At 45.5% G+C, this 20,265-nt stretch overlaps 1 protein-coding gene across 1 annotated transcript in view; it reads right to left on the bottom strand.

Annotated features, from left to right (window-relative positions):
- ABCA4 (ATP binding cassette subfamily A member 4) overlaps nt 1-20,265 on the bottom strand; it is a 128,766-nt gene that overhangs the window by 16,825 nt on the left and 91,676 nt on the right. Inside the window, exons 31-42 of the mRNA XM_041748552.1 lie at nt 17,321-17,415; nt 15,773-15,805; nt 14,115-14,220; nt 13,916-13,990; nt 13,523-13,692; nt 11,686-11,863; nt 7,869-7,984; nt 6,740-6,887; nt 3,607-3,730; nt 3,141-3,270; nt 798-918; nt 283-345 (exon numbers count right to left, since the gene is read on the bottom strand). Coding sequence (XP_041604486.1) covers nt 283-345; nt 798-918; nt 3,141-3,270; nt 3,607-3,730; nt 6,740-6,887; nt 7,869-7,984; nt 11,686-11,863; nt 13,523-13,692; nt 13,916-13,990; nt 14,115-14,220; nt 15,773-15,805; nt 17,321-17,415 — 1,359 coding nt within the window. The remainder of the gene's footprint in view (nt 1-282; nt 346-797; nt 919-3,140; nt 3,271-3,606; nt 3,731-6,739; nt 6,888-7,868; nt 7,985-11,685; nt 11,864-13,522; nt 13,693-13,915; nt 13,991-14,114; nt 14,221-15,772; nt 15,806-17,320; nt 17,416-20,265) is intronic.

The following is a 20,265-nucleotide window of genomic DNA, read 5'->3' as shown; positions in this document are numbered from 1 at the left end:
TGTGTAAAACCACCCTGGATTTTGAAAACTTAAAAAAAGAATGCAAAATATTCTATCAATAATGTTTAATATAAATTACATGTTGATGTGACAACATTTCAGATATATTGGATAAAAGATCAAGATTAATTTCACCTGGTTTTTTTTTTTTTTTTTTTTTTACTTTTTTCATGGGGCTGCTAGGAAATTTAAAATGACCTATGTGGTTACATTTGATTTCTTTGAGATAGCTCTGCTTTAGCGGGGAGAAGAGGCATGCACAGGATTTTGTAGGATACCCACCTCTCCAGGGCGGACTCCGACACATAGCCTGTCCACTGCTGGGCTGGAGGTGCCTGAATAGATCTGCAGGATGCAGAGAAACTGGACTGAGAACTGAGAGAGGGTTAGAGAGGGAAGAGAGGAGAGAGCAGGAGCACAGGACAGTTGAGGTGAGAACTACCGACACGACGAGGTTACTATATACTGGTGGATGTTCACTGAGGTGTTGTGAGCCCCAGGACACTGCACGGTTGTGCAGAGATGGAGGGGAGAAGGATTAGTGAGGTTCAGTCATAAGGGCTCATACTGAGGCCCTGTGCTGGTGCCCTAGATGAACACTACAGAGAATGCACTGAAATTAGGAGTTCTTAGAAGGCAAATTACAACACAGTGATGACAATCTTAGATAAAATTAGGAAAATGAATTGCTTGCATAGGTAATATTGCTTATTCTACAAAAGGAAAATTACAATGTTGTGCCATCTCTGGACTCAACTGGCCCTGCCAACCTCAGTCATCTACACCTAGTTCCTTACCTTGGTTAGTTCATTTAGCTGTAAGATATCAGTTTTATTTCCCCCACTAATAATTCTTTGTCTTTCTTCAGCCACATCATCATCTTCATCTATGATGGGCTCCTTAGCAGGCTCAGAAACCCTAGAGGAAGAAAAGGAGACAGGACTGTGTTGGTGCGCAGTGTCCCTGGTTTCCAGTCCTGGCCTCTCTGTGTGTGACCTTGGGCATGTCACTGAACCTCTAAACCTCCTTCAACTTCCTTCAACCATTCGGTAGGGAGGGGCATGACCTTGGGCATGTCACTGAACCTCTAAACCTCACCTCCTTCAGCCATTCGGTAGGGAGGGGATAACAGTGTCTACCTCACAGGACTGTGGGGAAGATGAACTTGGCACAGCCTCTGACACAGAGTCAGAACTCAAATCCTGGCAGCTGTTATCATTACTAAAACACTTCATTTATGGTAAGCACTCAGTAAACGTCACCTGTCTCCCACTTATCTCTTGAACTAACTCCTCTCCCAACCATTTGATCAATCCTTGGTCCCCAGCCCCTGCTAATCTTCCCTGATTCCCAGCCTCTGCAGACATTTCCAGTGCCTCAGCCTTCTCTTCCTCCTGCCCTGACAAATAGAAGCCTCCTCATCCTTAAAGACACAGCCTCTTTCTGAAACCCTTCCAGACCACCTTGGCCTATCGTCTTTCCTTCCTCTCTTGTTGGCCTCATCTGATTCATCTCTAAATCTTGTCCTGTCTACCACTTATCCAATTGACCTATGTTTTCTCTATCTCCCCTTGCCCCTACTCCTACCCAGGCTACCGCTGACTCTTGCTTGGGTGCCAACACGGCCTCCTGCCTGGTCTCTCTGCTTCTAGTCCTGGCAGATCATTTACCTGCCTGAGTAAAACACCCCAACAGCTCCCTGCTGCCCTCAGGCTTAAACTTGAAGTCCTCACCAAGGTGAGAGCACTTTAGGACTTGGCTCTGCTTACCTCTCCGGGCTCCTCTCTCACTCATCCCTCTCATTTTCCCCCTTCACAGCCATCCTGAACTCCTCCCATTAGCATGTCCTCTACCAAAATTACCCTTTCTTCTGCCCTTCCCTTCTTCTCTTTACCTGGTTGCCTCTCAGCATGGCTGTGGGCTTCCTGTAGCCAGAGATCATCGAATGATCCTCCGGTGCTGTTTCAGGCTCAACGTGGCCAGACTTGCTCAATTGTTTGACATCAGAATTTGAAGCTAATGAGTTTTGGTAAATAAGTCTGCCTCTTCCCTCCTACCACAGGTTTCTTCAAGATGTGGCCAAAGTCACAGAGGTGGGCCTGTGAGGGCTGAGTGTCCCATGGACATCAATTCCTCACACTGTCCCCCATAACTAGCACCACTTCATGGTCACATCATTTTATTCCAAGTGTGTTGATGCCTATTATCTCGTTAAATCCTCACAACCCTGTGAGTAGGGAGGTAGATTCGTTTCTAGTAACTTGATTCCCTATGGATAAAAACCTAAAACAGGTCCTCTGAATCTTTATTTGCATATAGCCAGACTCAGCCTGAGAGGATGAAAAGATAAGGAACAAAACACTGTCCAGGAAAGCGTGTTCTAAGGACCCCATGATTTGCAGTTCAGAGCCCTGGGCAGAGCCCTAGTGAAGGTCAGCCTGGATGGCAGAGGGACAGCCTTCTGGAAACCTGGGGGCTTGTGTCAGAATGAGGCAAAGCCTGGGTCAAGAAGCCAGGGAAGAATGGCACTGCTGGGCTGGGTCACAGTTGGCAGTCACTGCCCACCTCTGCCTCCCACCTCAGGGGGGCACAATCACCGCCCCTCACCCTTCACACCTGCCCCTGGCTTTAGCCACCTTGGATATCACCCTCAAGGGATGATATTACTCCCTGTATCCACTCTCAAATCTCTAATTAGCAAAGGGGCCCACTTTGTCTATTTTCTTGTGAATGCATGAATTTCCCTGTACTTTGGATCTCCCTTAACCATTATCATTTGCAAGGCTATTATCCAACTTAAAATGAGTATCTGTTAATGAAGTGAGAGGGATTAAATACTAGTGACTAAAATTTAAAAAAAAACTGTATTTTAAATACTTTAAAGTTTAAATTCTTCATAATTTCTAAATTTCATAATTTGGAATTGGAATTCCAATAAGTTGGAATTCATAAATTCCAATGAGTCTATTTTACTGTCTCTCTCCTTGTATAATTCACACCAAACCAAGCTTTAAGGGTGTAAAAACCCATATGGAGTGGGGCTAGTGGGAGAAGAGATGACTACATGGATGTGAAGCCAAGTCCCTGGACAGATGCAATGAGCTCCCATTGGCATCCTTAGGGCAGTGGCCTGAACGTACCATCGGGTGAGGAAGAAGTGGTGCTGGATGAAGAGAGTCAGAAGCAAGTACACCACCCCTTCTGCTGCCATGGCAACCAGGTTCTTTCCAATCAGGTCCCACTGGAATGGATTTGTAGAGTGCTCCTCACCTGGGGACAGGAATTAAGTCCACTCAGCTGCCCCAGCTTTCCCTAAAGACCTAGTTACAACATTTGGCCCAGCTGGACCAGGCCTTATGCAAAGGAGTAAGGGACAGCTGAGAACCCCTCTTCATCCTGGTGCCTCTAATCAGAGTAGGGATGAGTAGGACACCTGCTCGTGACACCTCCTGGGGCTCCTCAGACAAAGAGGCAGAGGCAGCTGATCCCTTCTGGGCAGGACACTCTCAGACCAACCAGGTGTCCCCCGGCCCCAGCCCAGGCTGCAAGCCCTCCCACACGCAGAGGATGTAGGGCCATGTTCCACAGGCCTCGAATGCCACCCACCAAACCGGGCGTAGACATCTGTCACAGCCTGGCTCAGTGCCAGGTCAATGAGGCCCCGGCCCAGGCAGAAGTGTGGGAAGATAATGAGCAGCTTCCTTAGCATGGCATTGAATCTGAGCAGTGTCTGAAACAAAGAAAAGCAGGGCAGTCAGTAATGGGGACCGAGACCACCTGCCCCCTCCTGAGCAGGGTGGGGCCTGGGTGCCCTCACAGGGCAGGACCAGGGGAAGACTTGCAGACAGAGGGAGGCCCGGCAGCCAGGCTGGCCACAGGACACATCTGTGATGCAGATACAGAGGTTTTGGAATATACACGGGAGGTGCCACTAGCCATCCAGGCACACAGGAGGTGCCACTAGCCTGTCTGGGGAAGCTGTCACTGTGGACTCACTTGGAAACTACGCAGGAGCCTTCCCAGGAGATGCAGCAGCTGCTGGGAGTGTGGCCCAGGTTCTCTCTCCTTTGGTACAGCTGTGAGCTGTCACTAGGTCCTAGGTCTTTCATCTGCTCTTAGCTCAGCTCGTGCCAAAGGGAAGGCCTATTGGCCTCTGCATCCCCCAGTTCCTATTAACCGTTGCTGCTAGGAAAGAATGCTCTCCCCACTTTTCTTCTCTGGCAGATTCCTGTCCTTCTTTAGAAAGTTAGCTGGAGGGGTCCCTGGGTGGCTTGGTCTGTTAAGCTCCTGACTCTCTGTTTTGGCTCAGGTCATGATCTCAGTGCTGTGAGATTGAGCCCTGCATCAGGCTCTGCGCTCAGTGTGGAGTCTGCTTGAGATTCTCTCTCCCTCTCCCACATAAATAAATAAATAGCTAGATAGTGAGATAGATAAAAATATGAATAAATAAATCTTAAAGAAAAAACTAGCACCATAATCCCTTCTCTCAAAAGTCTTTTCAAGCTCCCATGTAAAATACCTACTTTTCTCCCCTAGTATTTACAATATTGTCAGCCAGGGTTAATTATTTTTTACTTGCCTGCTGTTCCCACTAGTCAGTGGTCCCCAGACAATAGAGACTGGGTCCTAATTATTTTGATACTTTCTAACTGCCTTACTCAATGATTAGCTCATAGTAGGCACCTCATTATTAGTTACATGGGCTAATAAAATCCTACTTATTCCAAGCCAGGCCCAGTTGAATTTCCTCTACCTAGCTTCTCTGAGCCCTATAGCCCAGCTCTTTGGTCCCACTGTGGTCTGCAGTGTCTTATCTGTCTCCTTCTTTTGCTGCCCTATCACACACTGTTTTATGGAATGTCAGGTACTGTGGTTCATATCGGTTCCTGGCTTGGCACACAGGTCATTTCTTGGGTGGAAGAGGAGTTCTTGCAGGGTGGGATGAGCAGGTCACACGTGTTTACATCAGCACATCCATTACATGGTGTTCGATACGTCTTGACTCAGTAGGGGCAGTGGCTAGTGGGACCTGGGAGTCTCTTGAGGGATCCTGGGAATCTCTGCAGCATCTGCCTATCTGATCACGTGCATGAAAGCAACCAGCTTTTACGAGGGGGTGTGCTCGGTAAATGTTTGGCTAAATGAGTGCAGGCCTCAGGAGGGAGAGAATATTTTGAGTTGGTTTGAGCTTACTCTTTATTCTGAAGTAACACAATCTCTCAAAACTTAGTGGGCTGTGGACCCGTGACAAACAGTTCTGAAGAGGAACTCTTTCAGTCTGCCAGGAGGCTCTGCCATCAGCAGTCTGTGTTCTTTCTCATCCATCTCTCTTCTGGGGTCTGACTGTGACATGGTCCATTTTTGACCAGTCATGGGACAAATGGGGTTTTGTTTCTTGCTTAGTGGTTGCAGAAAGTCTGACAAGGTCTGGGAAAGAATCACTCATGAGGCCATAGGACTGGGGGTTAGTGCAGATTTGTCTTAGGTTCTCCTGGCAGGGCCCGGAGGTAAGAGTGAGGACAGGGACCACAGGACAGCAATGCTGATGTGCTGGCTGGTGCCTACCCTCTGAACTTGAAGACCTAGTGAGGGAGGAACGGGCTAGAGAGGCCAATGGGGACACAGGCACTTGGCCAGCCTGCCAGTGCTTGAGAGTGCTCCAGGCCAGCCACAGCCAGGGCTCAGAAGCTGCCAGCTGGGAGTGGGAATGTGGAGCAGAGACAGCCCTGGAGCCATTGCCATTGTTTTGGGGGTTAGCCTGGCTAGCTCTTTCTGGGCAAGGAGGAGTGTGGACAGGACAACTATACTTGATAGCTCATAGGAGAAAAAATGAGGGGGAAATATCAAAAAGGGAGACAAAACATGAGAGACTCCTAACTCTGGGAAACGAACTAGGGGTGGTAGACAGGGAGGTGGGCGGGGGGTGGGGGTGACTGGGTGACAGGTACTGAGGGGGGCATTTGATGGGATGAGCACTGGGTGTTATTCTATATGTTGGCAAATTGAACACCAATAAAAAATAAATTTAAAAAAAAAGAAAAAGTATTTTGAAAAACTAAAAAAAAAAAAAAAAGAGTCATTTAGCACCATAGATTTATAACTCTGTCCTTTGAATTAAGTTTCACGTAGAATAACAAATGTTACTTGTTACAATTTGTGTAAGAAACTGGGAGAAAGAAAATTTATGCATTTGCTTATTTGCTGCCAGAACATCCAAGAAACTGAAATGAAAGGCTGTCTCTGGGGAAGCAAAGTAGGTGATTGGGAAACAGGGGTAGGAAAAACTTTCTTTGTATGCCTTTTTGGTCCCTTTTAATTTTGAAATCACATGAATGCATTACTTACATGTGTGGATGTGTGTGTGTAGAAAAGCTAACACCCAAAGTCACCAAGGAAACCCTAAAGGAGTAAGACAATCAATCTAAAAGCTTAGGATCACAAAAGGTCATTTATAGCTTGCAGAATGAGCTCAGAAAACCATGACACCCAGAGCAAACAAATAAACTTAGAATTAAGCGAGCTTAAATAAAAAAGGAAAGATGGGAAGGAGGGAGGGAGGGAAGAGGAGGGGGGAAGGTGAAGGGAAGGACGGAGAGAGGGAGAACAGGAGGAAGCCACATTCGCATTCACATACATACTAAGATTATCCAGCCACAGTACTTGCCTGTGGCTCTGCTTGATCATCAAATACTTTAATATTTTAGTAATCAAACAAGGAAGCCACGCAAGTCATGCTCACCCAGTTATTCTCAAATAATTCCAAGATGAAGGTGATGGCACTGCTGTTGATCCCGATGAACAGATTAGCACATGACAAGGCCACATAGGCTGTGCTGGGGACATCAAACAGGAAGGATGCTGGGTACATCATGGGAATGACTGCCCATCTGTGTGGAATGACACAATGCAGTGGGACAGAGTACCAATCTTCTATTCCATTTGCTGTACCACTAGCTACAATGCATTCCCCTCACACAGAGTGACATGTGGGAACTGGCGAGAGTCCCAGGAAGACCAGAAAGCTGCTCTACCCCTTGGTCTTCATTCCGCATCTTTGAAGGGAGATAATGATGCCTTCCCTGACTACCTCATGGGGGTTTTGTGAGGAGCAAGTGACATGGTGGCTGTGAATGTGCCTTTAACAAGGCGGAAGGGCAGTCTCTACACTGCAATGCTTCCCACTCTACAGCTGGATCAACAAAGCTACACTGAGATCCTAGGAGGCTCATCTTTACATTTGACTTGAGTTGGTATGTCACAGTTACACTGGCCTCTGAATTCTTTATTTCCAAGAGAGATGAATAGAGACCACTGCTCCTGGCAAGACCTCCACGGGAAGGACCAGGTGTCATTATCTCCATTATCTCCATTACAGATGAGGAAACTGAGGCCCTGATGGGGTAATCACTTGTCGAAGGGTATGTACACAGTACATCAAAGGCCTGGATATAAAGCTGCAAGCCTTGCTCTACGATTCTACAGGACTTAATCCCTGTGTCAACCTCTGGCCCTGGCCCAGGGGCAGCCTTTCAGCTGCAGTCTTCTGTGTGCAAATAACTCTTGGCCAGTACAGCTGGAGACACGGAAATGGACAGGTTGGCTATGGATGAATCAGAATCAGAACCATGTGAGGGGCAGGGGAGTGACAGACTCCCAGACCTTGGGCAGGCCCCAGTGTGAGTGGAAGAAGATTCACTTGAGCCTCAGAAATACCTGGAGTCTGAAACAGAAGCCAGCCTGATTCCTGCTCATCCTGCCGGGGGCTGGAAGCTAATCTGGCTGCCAGAAACCCTGGTTTTCTGTCAGAAGAGCATGACCCGTCCCTGGCCTCCTTTTGGTGGCATTAGCTAATGGCCCAAACAACTCACCCATACAGCATGAGCAGTGCAATGAGGGCAGGAAGATTTTCTGGAGAAGTGTAGGCTTTCTTCTGAAACCCAATAAAGATCCCCACCACCAGTGCAGCGCTCACAGCATAATTCATCTTGAAGAGAGAAGAGAATAAGAAATTTAACCTTTGGGGACCTCTGTTTTCTGTTCTGTAGAACAAGGGTTGGGCCAGGCTCCTCCGGCACTTATAATGGTCTGGGATTCTGATGCTATTTGTCTAAACCGTTCTCCATTAGCGAACGTACATTAGGTTGTCCCTAGTCCTCCTACCCCTCCCTACTTCTACTTCCCAGTGCAGGAAACCTTCAGCCTCTATCTTTTGAGAGAATGAATTAGAATTTTCCGCCTCATCTCTCATTTTCTCTAATTGGTCACAAAGTCCTATTGATTCTACTTTCTAAGCATGTCTCCTGAATTTAGAAAAATCTAAAATATTTAGTCTTCGGCCTCATGAAGTTTAAATAGATGATAACCTTTTACCACTTTATCCCTTTCCTTCACCTTCCTACACAATTCAGTCCTAAAGCCATTAGGACAAATAGGGAGAGGTGGGCAGCCACAGTGGGGTTTTAGGTGTCACAGTGGTCCCAAGCAGGATGAGAACTGAGAAGGGTGAGGAGGACATCCCACAGAAGGTAGGCTGGTGTGGGGTGTATGAAGGTTTAGGGGGCTTATAGGGGGCTGATCTGATTGGGGCTATCAGAGCCAGAGAAGAATGAGGAGGACCTCCAAATGGGGGGCAGTGGGAGCAGGGAGGGGTGGGTGTCCACATGAGGGAGAGGATGGTGGCAGAGATGGGACACTTATTACATACAGGTGTACTGCTCGGGTAGGTACATGAATCAGGGGTAATAGAAGCCAGTTTCTCACTCCTGGAGAAGAGTCACAAACATGGATGGATAGACAGCCTGTAGTATTGGATTAAAATTAGGACTTTAGTGAACTCATATATTGTTTGGTGTGTAGACAGAGAAATACAGATGTAAATGTGTGCCTGTCTATGTACATACACACGTGTCTCTAGTTCTCTCCCCTGAGAAGGCCTGAAACCACTGATACCTCAGTGGCAGTGACCATATCTAGCACCGAGAACTTGGTTTCTGAGGAACCTTTTCCACTGAAAGGAACCAGGGCTCCTCATGGAGATGGCTGATTCCAGGACAGCGCTGGGGGAAATGCAGGATGAGCCTGGAACATCTCACTGTGTCAGAGAGCAGGCAGGTGTTCAAGTAAGATGGAGACACAAGAGGAAACAAAAGCCAGCCTGAAGGGGCTCCCACTGGCTAAGCAGGATAATTTCAGCATCAGAATAACTAAGAATGGGGGGCAGCCCAGGTGGCTCAGCAGTTTAGTGCCTGCCTTCAGCCCAGGGTGTGATCCTGGAGATCCAGGATCGAGTCCCATGTTAGGCTCCCTGCATGGAGTCTGCTTCTCCCTCTGCCTCTGTCTCTGCCTCTGTCTCTGTCTCTGTCTCTCTGTCTCTGTCTCTCATGAATAAATAAATAAAATCTTAAAAAAAAAGAATAAGTAAGAATAGTATCAGATTGTAACTTATTAACATAGGAACCAGGACTCCATGCAGGCACACACAAATAAATGAATAAATGGAGTTTGATAACATAGGATATTTACATAGCTTCAAAGTACCACTCCCCCAATTCTTATTAATTTTAAAGGGGAAAATAGTAACCTTACAGTAGAGGAGCTCGGCAGACACCATCTAAATCAAGTGACCACAGTGACCATCATCAGTTATAGAACAAACTGAAATCCGAAGCTACCTGGTCAGATGCAGTGAGAAGGAGAGCATGCTCTCATGATACCACTGCCATAAACTGGATCCAATCATGAGAAAACATCAGGCAAACTCAAATTAAATGACATTTTGCAAAATAACTGGCCTGTGATTTTCAAAAGTGTCAAGGCTGTGCATGTCAAGAAAAGACTAGGAACTATTCCAGGCTGAAGGGGACTGAACAGGACAACTAAATGCAATGACTCTGAGCTAGATCCTTTCCTATAAAAGACATTATTGGGGCAATTGGTGAAATTTGAGTGGGGTCTGAGGAAAATATGGAGGTGACACATCATGCTAGTGTCCTGGTGTTGACAGTTATGTTGTGATTGTATGGGGTGTGTCTTCATTAATAGGAAGTAGACACCAGAGGTGCTAGGGTGTGTGTGTGTGTGTGTGTGTGTGTGTGTGTACGCACGCAAAGGTCATCTTTTGGGAAGTTACCCTCAAGTGGCCCAGAAAAATAGTTTTGAACTATATTTATGACAATTTTGTGATTGTTTCAAAATTTAAAAGAAAATAGATGATGTATAAAAAATAAGTACTTAAAACATTTTATCTGAGCTGAGTGAATTATATAAACAATACGTGTTTGTTCATTCACTTAACATTGACCCTCAGGCATATATGATATCTTTTTGCTGCTGGCTAATGAGGATGCTAAGCTCCAACACTATAGATCCTAGAGTTCATATTTCAGGCCAGCCTTAAAATTCTAGAGCCTCAGAAGCCTGTTAGTGTCATATTCATCATCTTCTAACTCTTTATTGTCCAGCCAAGTGTCTATTTGCTAGACACTTTCAGACACTCTATCCTGCTATCCACATATATCTCCTTAGGCTCACAGATCTCTGTAGCTAGGCACATGCATGGGTCAGCTCGAAGTGTAAATTCTATAATCCTTGTCTTTAAAAAAAAAAAAAGTAAAATGCAAACCCCAGCATTTTAATAGCTTTTCAGTGCAGGTGAGCCTAGCTCCTTTCATGCTTAAAGCACAGGGGAGTGTGGGTAGCTACAAGTGATATTTTTGTCCAAAGTGAAAACATGCATTTGGACATGTTTTCTCAGGTAGATAGGGCAGACCAGAAAGAATTTAGTTGCTACTGATGATTTCTGGTTTCGTATTGTTCAGTGATGGCTGCATTTAGGAAGCAAAGATAAAAGAAACCATGTCTTTATAACCCTAATATTTGTCATATGATCCCTGCTACATTATAACTAGGGCTTTGCTGCCAGTTTATTTCTGACTCCTTCCTGCCCCCAACAATACTGGTTCTAAGAGAGGCAGCAATTTGCTGTTGACTTGGTAAATAATTTTCTCTTTATATTACCTAAAGTGGTGCTAATCTCATTTAGTGGAGGTCTGGTTACTTTGGGAAAGCAAAGTAACACCACTGGGTAGGGTTGTCAGATTTAGCCAATAAAAATATTGGATGTTCATTTAAATTTGAGTTTCAGATAAACAACAAATAATTTTTTTAGTATAAGTAAGTCCCATGCAATATTTAGGGGGGTGGGATATGCTTATACTAAAATCATTAATTGTTTTATCTGAAATTTAAATTTAATCAATGTTCTATATTTATTTGGTGACTCTACCACAGGAGAAGTTCCATCCTTCCCCCTTTGGAAAGGGTGTAAGAAGAGAATGTAGGATGAAGGGCCTCTTGGTATTTATTACCTCTTCAGCTCCAGATTATTCACAGGAAAGCCAGCATCATGCCTGTGGTGCAGTGATTATTCAGTGGGTTAGAAGGCCCCTTGGTGGAGGGCACGTAGAGCCCCAACTCAGCAGTTGTTAAGCTGAGCCTTCCCCAGCTTGGAGCTCCTAATTCTGTGCCTTTCCAAGAGCCAGCAAACACACAAAGCCCTTAGCACAGCACCTGCTAACAGCCCTGGCAGTACAAGAGCCCCAACCTGCCATATCCCCTTGGAGCAGACAAATACCTGCCCATGTTGGGCCCATGAAGGCAAGGGAGGTGCCATGACCTGACACTTACAATGTCCCAGAGGAAGTTGGTCAGCCAATAGGTAGTGGGACTCACTCCGCTGACAAACTGGAGGTGCTTGGCTTTGTTTACCCTCTCCTGGATCAAATAAAGGACAAAGCTGGCTGGGACAAAGGACATGGCGAAAATCACACAGATGGCAACCACAGCATCCACTGAAGCGGTCAGCCTGCAGCAGGATGAGACACCATGAGAGAGAGGTGAAGAAGGAGGAGCAGAAGCAGAAGGATGAAGTTAGGCTCTGGAAAGGCCTTACCCACCTGGAGGTGGGAGGTAATGGCCTCCAGAATCCCTTGGAAGCTGCTCGTTTCACTCAGTTGTGCTAATCAAACTGGGTCAAGGTTAAATGGATATTTGTGGGTTTCCTGTTCCATGTTACTACTGACTACTAACATTAATGCTAATATCAAATATTTTCCCATGTTATAAAATAAACAAATTTTATTACATTTTCTAATTATTTGTTGATGGTGCATAGAAATGGATTCTTATAGTAATCTCATACACTATAATGCTCTTATTAGATACCATAATTTGTCTATAGATAACTCTTGAATTTTCTATGTAAATAGCGATATGGTCTGCGAAATCTTGTTCACTCATGTATCACAACATGGGCATATATTCATAATGCAAATTTAAGTGAAAAGAGAACATGTCAGTTCTACAGAAGCTTGGCTCCATTCACCGTTTCCTGGATCACTGAGAAAGCGTGTGGCTAAGGGGTAGGTGTGGGCTGAAGTCCCACCTGAGCTTCACACACCAGCCACAGCTCTGGCGTGGGACAGTGCCTACACAGAGAAAGAGCACTTTTTGCTAATTCCCACAAGGCACCACATATGCTAGTCCCTGTGCTGATGAAACTACAAAGAACATGATCCACACATGCAGGAAGAAGAGAATAAACTGGAAGGAAACATACATAAATGTTTAGAGGTAAGATCCAAAACTGGGTAGGGTTGTAGAAAATAAGTTTTAAAAACTCTGTTTTATAAACTTTATTTAATGAACACACACTATTTTATATACTACCTTTATAACCACAGAAGACTCCTATTTTTTATTTCAGATTCAAGAGGCTTGCCAGGAGATGCAGAAACCTGGGCCGAGTGAGAGCCGGCATAGAACAGACTATATTTCCTCAGTTGAGGGCCTCAGAGGGTGTCCAAAGGAATGCTCAGTGACTAGTGCCCAAGTTTTAGCCAATGACACTTGGCATGTTCAGGGCAAGTTCAGGGCACGAATACACTGGGATAGGAACAGGAGGACCCTCATAGCTTGCCAGAAGAAGTTCACACTAACAAAGCCATTCCTGCCAAAGTCAGGTCTCAAATAGAGCACACATACACTATGAATTGCACAAGATTGATGTCTTTTACTGCCTGAAGCTATGCAGTAAGAGCCTAAGCCTGAGGAAGGCTAGGATCTGTTGACATCTTGAAAGCCTGGCCATCTGAGGGAAATTACGAGAATCTAAGATGATTATTCCCAGGGAGATGAAAGATTGGCTCAACTTTCCTAGTTCCCGGCAGCCACTTTGCAAACTGGTAAGGAGAATATTTGTGTAAGCTCCAGGAGCAACTTGCTATCAAGAGCCAAAAGGGAAGAGAACCAAATATATGCTTACTTTCTAAATAAATACGAAGACAAAGAATGGCCAAGCAGTTTGATACACGAGGCCTTTGAAAGTCTCATGTTCATGTGTGCCTGACTTAACAACCTTGACATCCAGCCCAGCAGCTCATGTTAGTGAGAATCCTCTTGGGGTGTCCACAGAGTAGAGAGACGTGACCAGTGGGCTGTGAGGCTGGGGGCCACGGTAGCTTACACTGTGATCTCTGAGAGCTGCTCCTTGGTCAGGTTCAGGGGCTGGCTTATGACAGTGATGCCATACTCCTCAGGATTCTTGTCCTTGTGCAGGCTGGTCCGTAAGATGGCGTTGTGTGCCACGTTGAGAAAGCTCACCAGGGCATGCCACCCTTTGTTGTTAAACCACACCTACAGGGCAGAGAGGGGGCTTTGTTAGACTGTGCTCCAGCTGTTTAAAGAAAAAATGAGCTTCAGGAAAAAGAATGTGAGGAGGAGGAAGGGCTTGGCAGCTGGAAGACATTCCAGGCTAGATTTCAGCAGCAGAAGGGAGGGAATGTAATTAAGTTGGGACAATAAAATCACTAGCTTGCGTGAATTTTTAGCTCTAGGGCAGATTATGTAGAACCAATACCTTAATGTTGTCTTCAGTTTCTAGATGTTTAAGGAAAGCAGGCATTTCTTTAGAGGCCTCTCTGGTGATAGGGCCCTAGAAAACCATAAGGAACAAGCACAAGGTTTCCCCTCCCCGCACTTAGCACTCATGATTATTTCTGTTTCATGATCACAAGCACATCCAAAGTTCTGCCCAAATCTCCAGGTTGTTTACATACCCCGCTCACATTCATTATCTGGCCAAGGTGGCTTAAAAATTCAACAAGTGCTTCCCCGGTGATGGGGAGGATTGGGAGCTTTCCTCCAATGGAAATTCCTCCGTACCTGACAAGGGAACAAGAAGCCCTCAAGTCAGTGCCAAGAACCAAGCCTGTGGTGCTTCACACCTGTCAATAGCTCTCTCAGTTTCTGCAGGGAAATGTGTACTTGGAGGGGAACCGTCTGGACTAGTCAGCGACACAGCTCCACTTCACAAACCAACTATTAACACTTCGCTGTTCCCCCAGGGATAAGTCCTGATCTCTACCGGGTTTGGTTTCTCCCCACTTCTCCGACTTCGCCCCTCCTTATGCCTTCCCACGAGTGGCAAATTCCAGCCATGTCAGATCACTTCCAGAGCCCCCGATGATCCAGGCTGCCTTGGTGTCTCTGCCTATGTGGGGCTGCGAGCTTCCCAGGAATACCTTTCCCCGTTTTGAGCATCTGATCAACTTGGACGCATCTGTCTTACATCATCTTCTCTTTAAGGTCTTCCCTCACTCGCCCTACACCCCAACCAATGACTTATTTTTGGTGCCACTTCCGTGCTTTGCAGATCCCCTGCCCTAACTCTGCGTTTAACACTTTAATTGGGGTCCTGGCACTGGATCTCTCCTGTTCTTCCCCATCTTCCACACTGTTTGGAGGTGTAAAGTGATCATGCACCAACACCAATCTGGACCTGTTGTGCTATCATTTAAAGCCCTTCAGTAGCAGGATAAAAGCCAAACTCCTTGACTGAACAAATTAATCTGCTGCTTAGGCAAGACAGAAGAGGGGAACTTTCTCAGGGACTCAGTTGGTCCTACTCCCCAGTTCCGCTTCAACTGAGGCCCCACAAGTCCCTCTTGGGAGCAATTCTAAAAGCAGGATTTCCCTTTCATGATTTAGAATCCACTCAGAAAAATTAAGTTAATATCAACTCTGCATTCATTCTAGAGGGACCTATTCCTGAGGGACCTTGGGAGGTCGGCTCACTCTCAGAATATTCCTGGATGATCCTCCAAACCTCTGAAACCACTTGAGCCTCCAGAATGCCACAGGAACGGGGTGAGTCTGGGACTGGGCCAGACTCCCTAAGGCTCAAAAGGGATGGGCCAAAGAGTAACAGGGCTTAGGTTAAACGTTCTCTCACTACAGCCCTCTAAATTGTTATCCTTCTGAGGTTTTAGGACCCCCTCTGAGCGAGAATGCTCTGGAATGCCTCTTCAGGGAACACTGCCTCCCATATATACCCTCCAAGGAGATCTACTGCTGAGAACCTTCTGGGTCCCACATATTCTTCAGGACATGACTTGTGAATTCCTGAGTATACACAGAACAGCCCACATGGCTCCAGGTGTGCCTTTTTAAAAAATGTGCAATTATTTTAAATAGATCAATCTGAGATTTTTATTTCTTCTTAAAAATATTTTATTTATTTATTTGACAGAGAGCACAAGTAGGAGTAGCTGCAAAAGGAGAGGGAGAAGCAGGCTCCCTTGCTCAGCAGGGAACCGGATGCGGGCCTCAATCCCAGGACCCTCGGATTATGACCTGAGCCCATGGCAGATGCTTAACTAAATGAGCCACCCAGGTGCCCCTGAGATTTTAATTTCTTACAAAAGTAGTTTCTTACCTCTGTTCATTGACCCAGAATTTGCTCTTTAAGCTGAAAGCCAAAACAAATCATACAATGAATACCATAAGAAAGGTAGTAGTGTTAACTTTCCTTCTCAAACACTCATTGGGGCCACTCAGTCTTCCAGGGCAGTTTTGTATTTCCTGATATCCAAACAAAGTGGAAGCCTCCCAGCCCAGAGCCTGAGCCCAAATACACATGCAGAGGAAGGACTGTTCCACCACTGGCTCTCCAAGTCACAACCTGAATTCTGGGTTTTCTGGGTGGTCCCGTGGTCAGGTCATTTGTCAGACCATCTGAACCAGAAAATATGGCAACCACTACAGCAGTGTAGAGTGAAGGCTGCAGCCCTCCTATCTTCCACTCTGCATAAACAATACCCTAATATTAATCACCTGCACACTTGGGAGAAGTTCTGACTTAGTACAAGCCCAAAGTTAAGAGACTGATTTCCAGCCAATCAGGGGTAAAATTATAAGACAAGTAATGAGCAGATGCCAGTTCTAGACCTCATAGTTCAGGCCCACAAACTATCACTGTCATCAAGCACAAAACCCCAAAATCCATATTGCAAATTTGCTGCTGAGAACAAAGTTTGGGATGGTTGTTGTTTTATTGCATTCTTGAATAAATATTATGCACTCTTGCTCTCATTTTTGTGTTTGAAAGGTGTTTTTCATTTTGCTAATGCTGGCTTGGCACTGCCTTCTCAGCAGCGGCTCTCACCACTGGCAGCATGTTCTAGTTAACCAAGGCCATCTATCCTTTGTTCAGGGTCTGGCAGAGGAAGCAACTGAAAGGACTATGAAAATTAAACAGTATGTTTTATTTTAAGGCCCCAGCGCACTTGGGGGCTGGATCAGGGTTCCCTATGATCCCCTTTTCACAGCATGCTCTTGTCAAGCTCTGATGGGGACTGTTAAAGCCGCTCTTCCCCCCCCCCCCCCCCGTGGGCCTGGGAAGAGCAGCTGCAGAGCTGAGAGGGGGCACTCACAGAAGAGTTCATTGGCACACTGAAGGGCAAGGATCAAGATGATAATTTACAGCGAGGGCGTGATAAGGAGGAGTTAACCCTGGCCAACCTGTGGGCTCCCTCCCATGCTGCCATCCCACTGCTTTTTTCCTATGTTGATCTGATTTGTTCCATTCTTCTTTTTGCTTCTTCCTTTCTCTCTTGCTTCTCTCCTTTCTCCTTTTTCTCCTTTACTCTCCCTCCAAACATTGTCTTTCTTAGCTGAAACATGAGGCTACATTATTGGATACATTCTATGCTTTCTTATTTTATTTTTAATGGTGCATGGGTTAAACTTGAAGACTGGCCTAAATAAAACAAAAAACAAAAACAGAATTAATCTTAAGTTACATTTTACTTGTATTTGTCTCAATTGCTTTTTTGGGTAAATCAGGGGGAAAAATTTTTCCACTGCCCTGATTTTTTTTTCCACTGCCCTGATTGTTGGTAAGTTGTGCAAATAAATTTTTTGTCTCTAGTTAATATTTTCTACAGGGAGCCAGGATGTAAAGTATGAAAGAATCTCTTCTTACCTGCTTCGTATAAGAGCAGGATATGTTTTTACCAAGAAGTCGGAGATGTTCCTGTTGGTAAGGTCTTGCAGAATTTCAGTGCTGCGCTGTATTCTCTGAGGCAAGGAGATATCCATGTTAGTCACCCTGGAATCTGAGGCTTGTTCTTCTCCAAATATTATTTATGAACTCGGCTGCTGAGAATATGCTGAATAAAGCACTGACATATCCCTAGTTCCCAAATTAAAGCTGTGGGAGCCATCTTTGATCCCCTTCTTTTCTCCAGTCCATTGACAGGATAGTTACGACTCCAAAAGAAATCTCCACTCTGTCCCCATTGCTCCAATTCCAGACTACCACCCTAGTCCAAGCTTCCACTCAGGCCTCAACTGGACCTCAACAGAAACTTCTAGACTGGTCTCCTTCATTCCATGCTGGCCCACCCAAATCCATTCTCCACACAGCAGCCAGACTGAGCTTTATAAATATAAATCAGAATACCCCAGTCCTTGCTTTCTCCATTCCAATAAACCTTCGGAATCTCTGAGGATCATCACCAAGGTCAACATGGCCACACGATCTGGCCCTGCCCTGCTTTCTGAGGGGGCCAGTAGCCACTCTCCTTACTCTTTACACTCCCCACCTGTGCCCCGTGCTTCTCCCATGCACACCCCTCATTCCTGATGTGCCTTTGCACTTGGCCGTGCCCTCTGCCTATATTGCTCTGCCTGGACAACCTCACCAGCCTACATTTTATTCCACAGAGAAGTATTTTCTATTTGTAGTCACTCTCTATCATAACCTACTGCTGCATGATCTTTTCATCTGGATCTCTATCTCAAATTTTCTTTCCAATTCATCTGCTAACTTGTTTTTGTCTGTTACTTCCCTGTGTGATATAAATTCTGGGAGAGCAGGGACTTTCTCTGTGATGTCCCCAGCCTTAAGAATAGCACCTGGAGGGATCCCTGGGTGGCGCAGCGGTTTGGCGCCTGCCTTTGGCCCAGGGCGCGATCCTGGAGACCCGGGATCGAATCCCACATCAGGCTCCCGGTGCATGGAGCCTGCTTCTCCCTCTGCCTGTGTCTCTGCCTCTCTCTCTCTCTCACTGTGTGCCTATCATAAATAAATAAAAATTAAAAAAAATATATTAAAAAAAAAAAAAAGAATAGCACCTGGAATGCAGGCAAACAATATACTTGCGACATGGGTGAAAGAATTCAAACAGTCCCTTACAATTTACAGATTGCTTTCAAAATATATCTAGAACCGGAAGCTTGTTTCACCTTTGGAAGATTTACAAAGTGCATGCATTTGGCCACCAGGTGGCAGTATTACTTTAAATTTGGGTCTACATAGTCTGGGTTCAGTTCTGGTCAATCAAGAACCTGAGGTGTCAAGGGCACAACCCAGATGTAGCTGAGGGTATCTTTGGTGCATTAGAAACACATCACATATCATTCTTTTCATTTTTTTACACTTTCTGTCTCCCCTCCCCCTTTCCATTTTACTCCCTTCAATTCACTTTCTTCACGTGGTTCCTCCAAAGCTAGGAGGACAGGCACCTACTGAATGCTTACTGTGTGCCAGGCTCTGTGTTAAATGCTCTAGAAACATTGTCTCCCTTATCCGTACACTCTTATGAAAGAGGAATTGTTGCTTTAATTTACAGCCAGAGAATTGGAGGTCCAGAAATCTCAGCTAATGTGCACCACGTCACAGAAGTTATAGGGGGTTGATCTAGGATTTGAATCTACATCTGTTTGTCTCCATAGCCCTGCTCTTTCCACCACTCTATCACCCTGATTCTCAAGCTGAAAAGGGCACCCAGAGGACCTGCCAAGCTACCCTGGGAGAATCTAGGCTGGAACAATTGCTGGTGTCTGGTAATTTGTGATGAATTATTTTCTAAAAATTCTAGCAAATAAAAATAGTCCTACAATTTGATCTCTGTGCATTCTAGAAGTCAGGGATGGAGCACTTTCACCTCAACCTACCACCACTACCAACACTTTCACCTACCACCACTCAAAGAATGCTAGGACAGGAAGGGACCTTAAAGAAGGCTGTATCACCACCCCCATTTACCTGATGTGTACAAGGTACTGCTGCTGATGAGTGAAGCCCAAACCCTCTGGCCTTATTCCAGGCTGAATAGGAGAGTGTGTTTGACTGAGTGGAGTGAGTGGGTCTAAATGTGAATGTGTGTGTCTGTTTGTCTTTTACACACAGACACACAGACACACATACAGACACACACACACATCCCCTCCTGTGTTGATGCCTGAGATTCAATTTTGTTCCCAAAGGAAGCATAAATGATAGTGAGGAAATGCAAGAGTGATAAAAAAAAAATCACAGGAACTGGCTTGCCTTTTTCCAGGACTCTGGCTATGGGGGTCTGTTAAATTTCCCACCAGGGACCAAAGACTAATAATTGAAAAAAAGTTCCTAAAATAGGCAGGCAGCCTCTGAGGTAGGATTCACTGAGGAAATGAATCTCCACATATCTATGCTTAGCCTTCCTTCCCTGTCTTCCCAGCAAAGGACCCCATGTGCAGTGTCATAACCTCAGTGTCCCACTGCTGATGTATCTAAGTAGAAGCAGCCACAGGGCCCCTCAGTCATCCTGACAAAAGCAAAGCTTCCTCTTGGAATACAGAGAACTGGAACAAGTTCCCTGATTCCCTCTTCTAGGATCTCTATGGCGCCTCAGTGGCCGAGTTGTGGTTCAAAGGAAAAATACATGACTTGAGAAATATAAAGGTATATGCTTTTAGCAAGTAAACAGAGAGAAAAAAAAGATAGGAGAATGCTCACAAACACAGAATCACTTATAGACCAGCAACTGTGATTGATGTTGCAATGGCAAGATTTAGTTGTCCCCCATGATGTGCTCTGCCCTTCTGCTGTTTGCCATAGTAATACACTTTTTTGTTGGGTTCAAGGCCTCCCAGAATAAAGAT

The sequence above is a fragment of the Vulpes lagopus genome, chromosome 3 (genome assembly GCF_018345385.1).
Source record: "Vulpes lagopus strain Blue_001 chromosome 3, ASM1834538v1, whole genome shotgun sequence".
Lineage (NCBI taxonomy): Eukaryota > Metazoa > Chordata > Mammalia > Carnivora > Canidae > Vulpes > Vulpes lagopus.
This window is presented reverse-complemented; position numbering and strand designations above follow the sequence as displayed.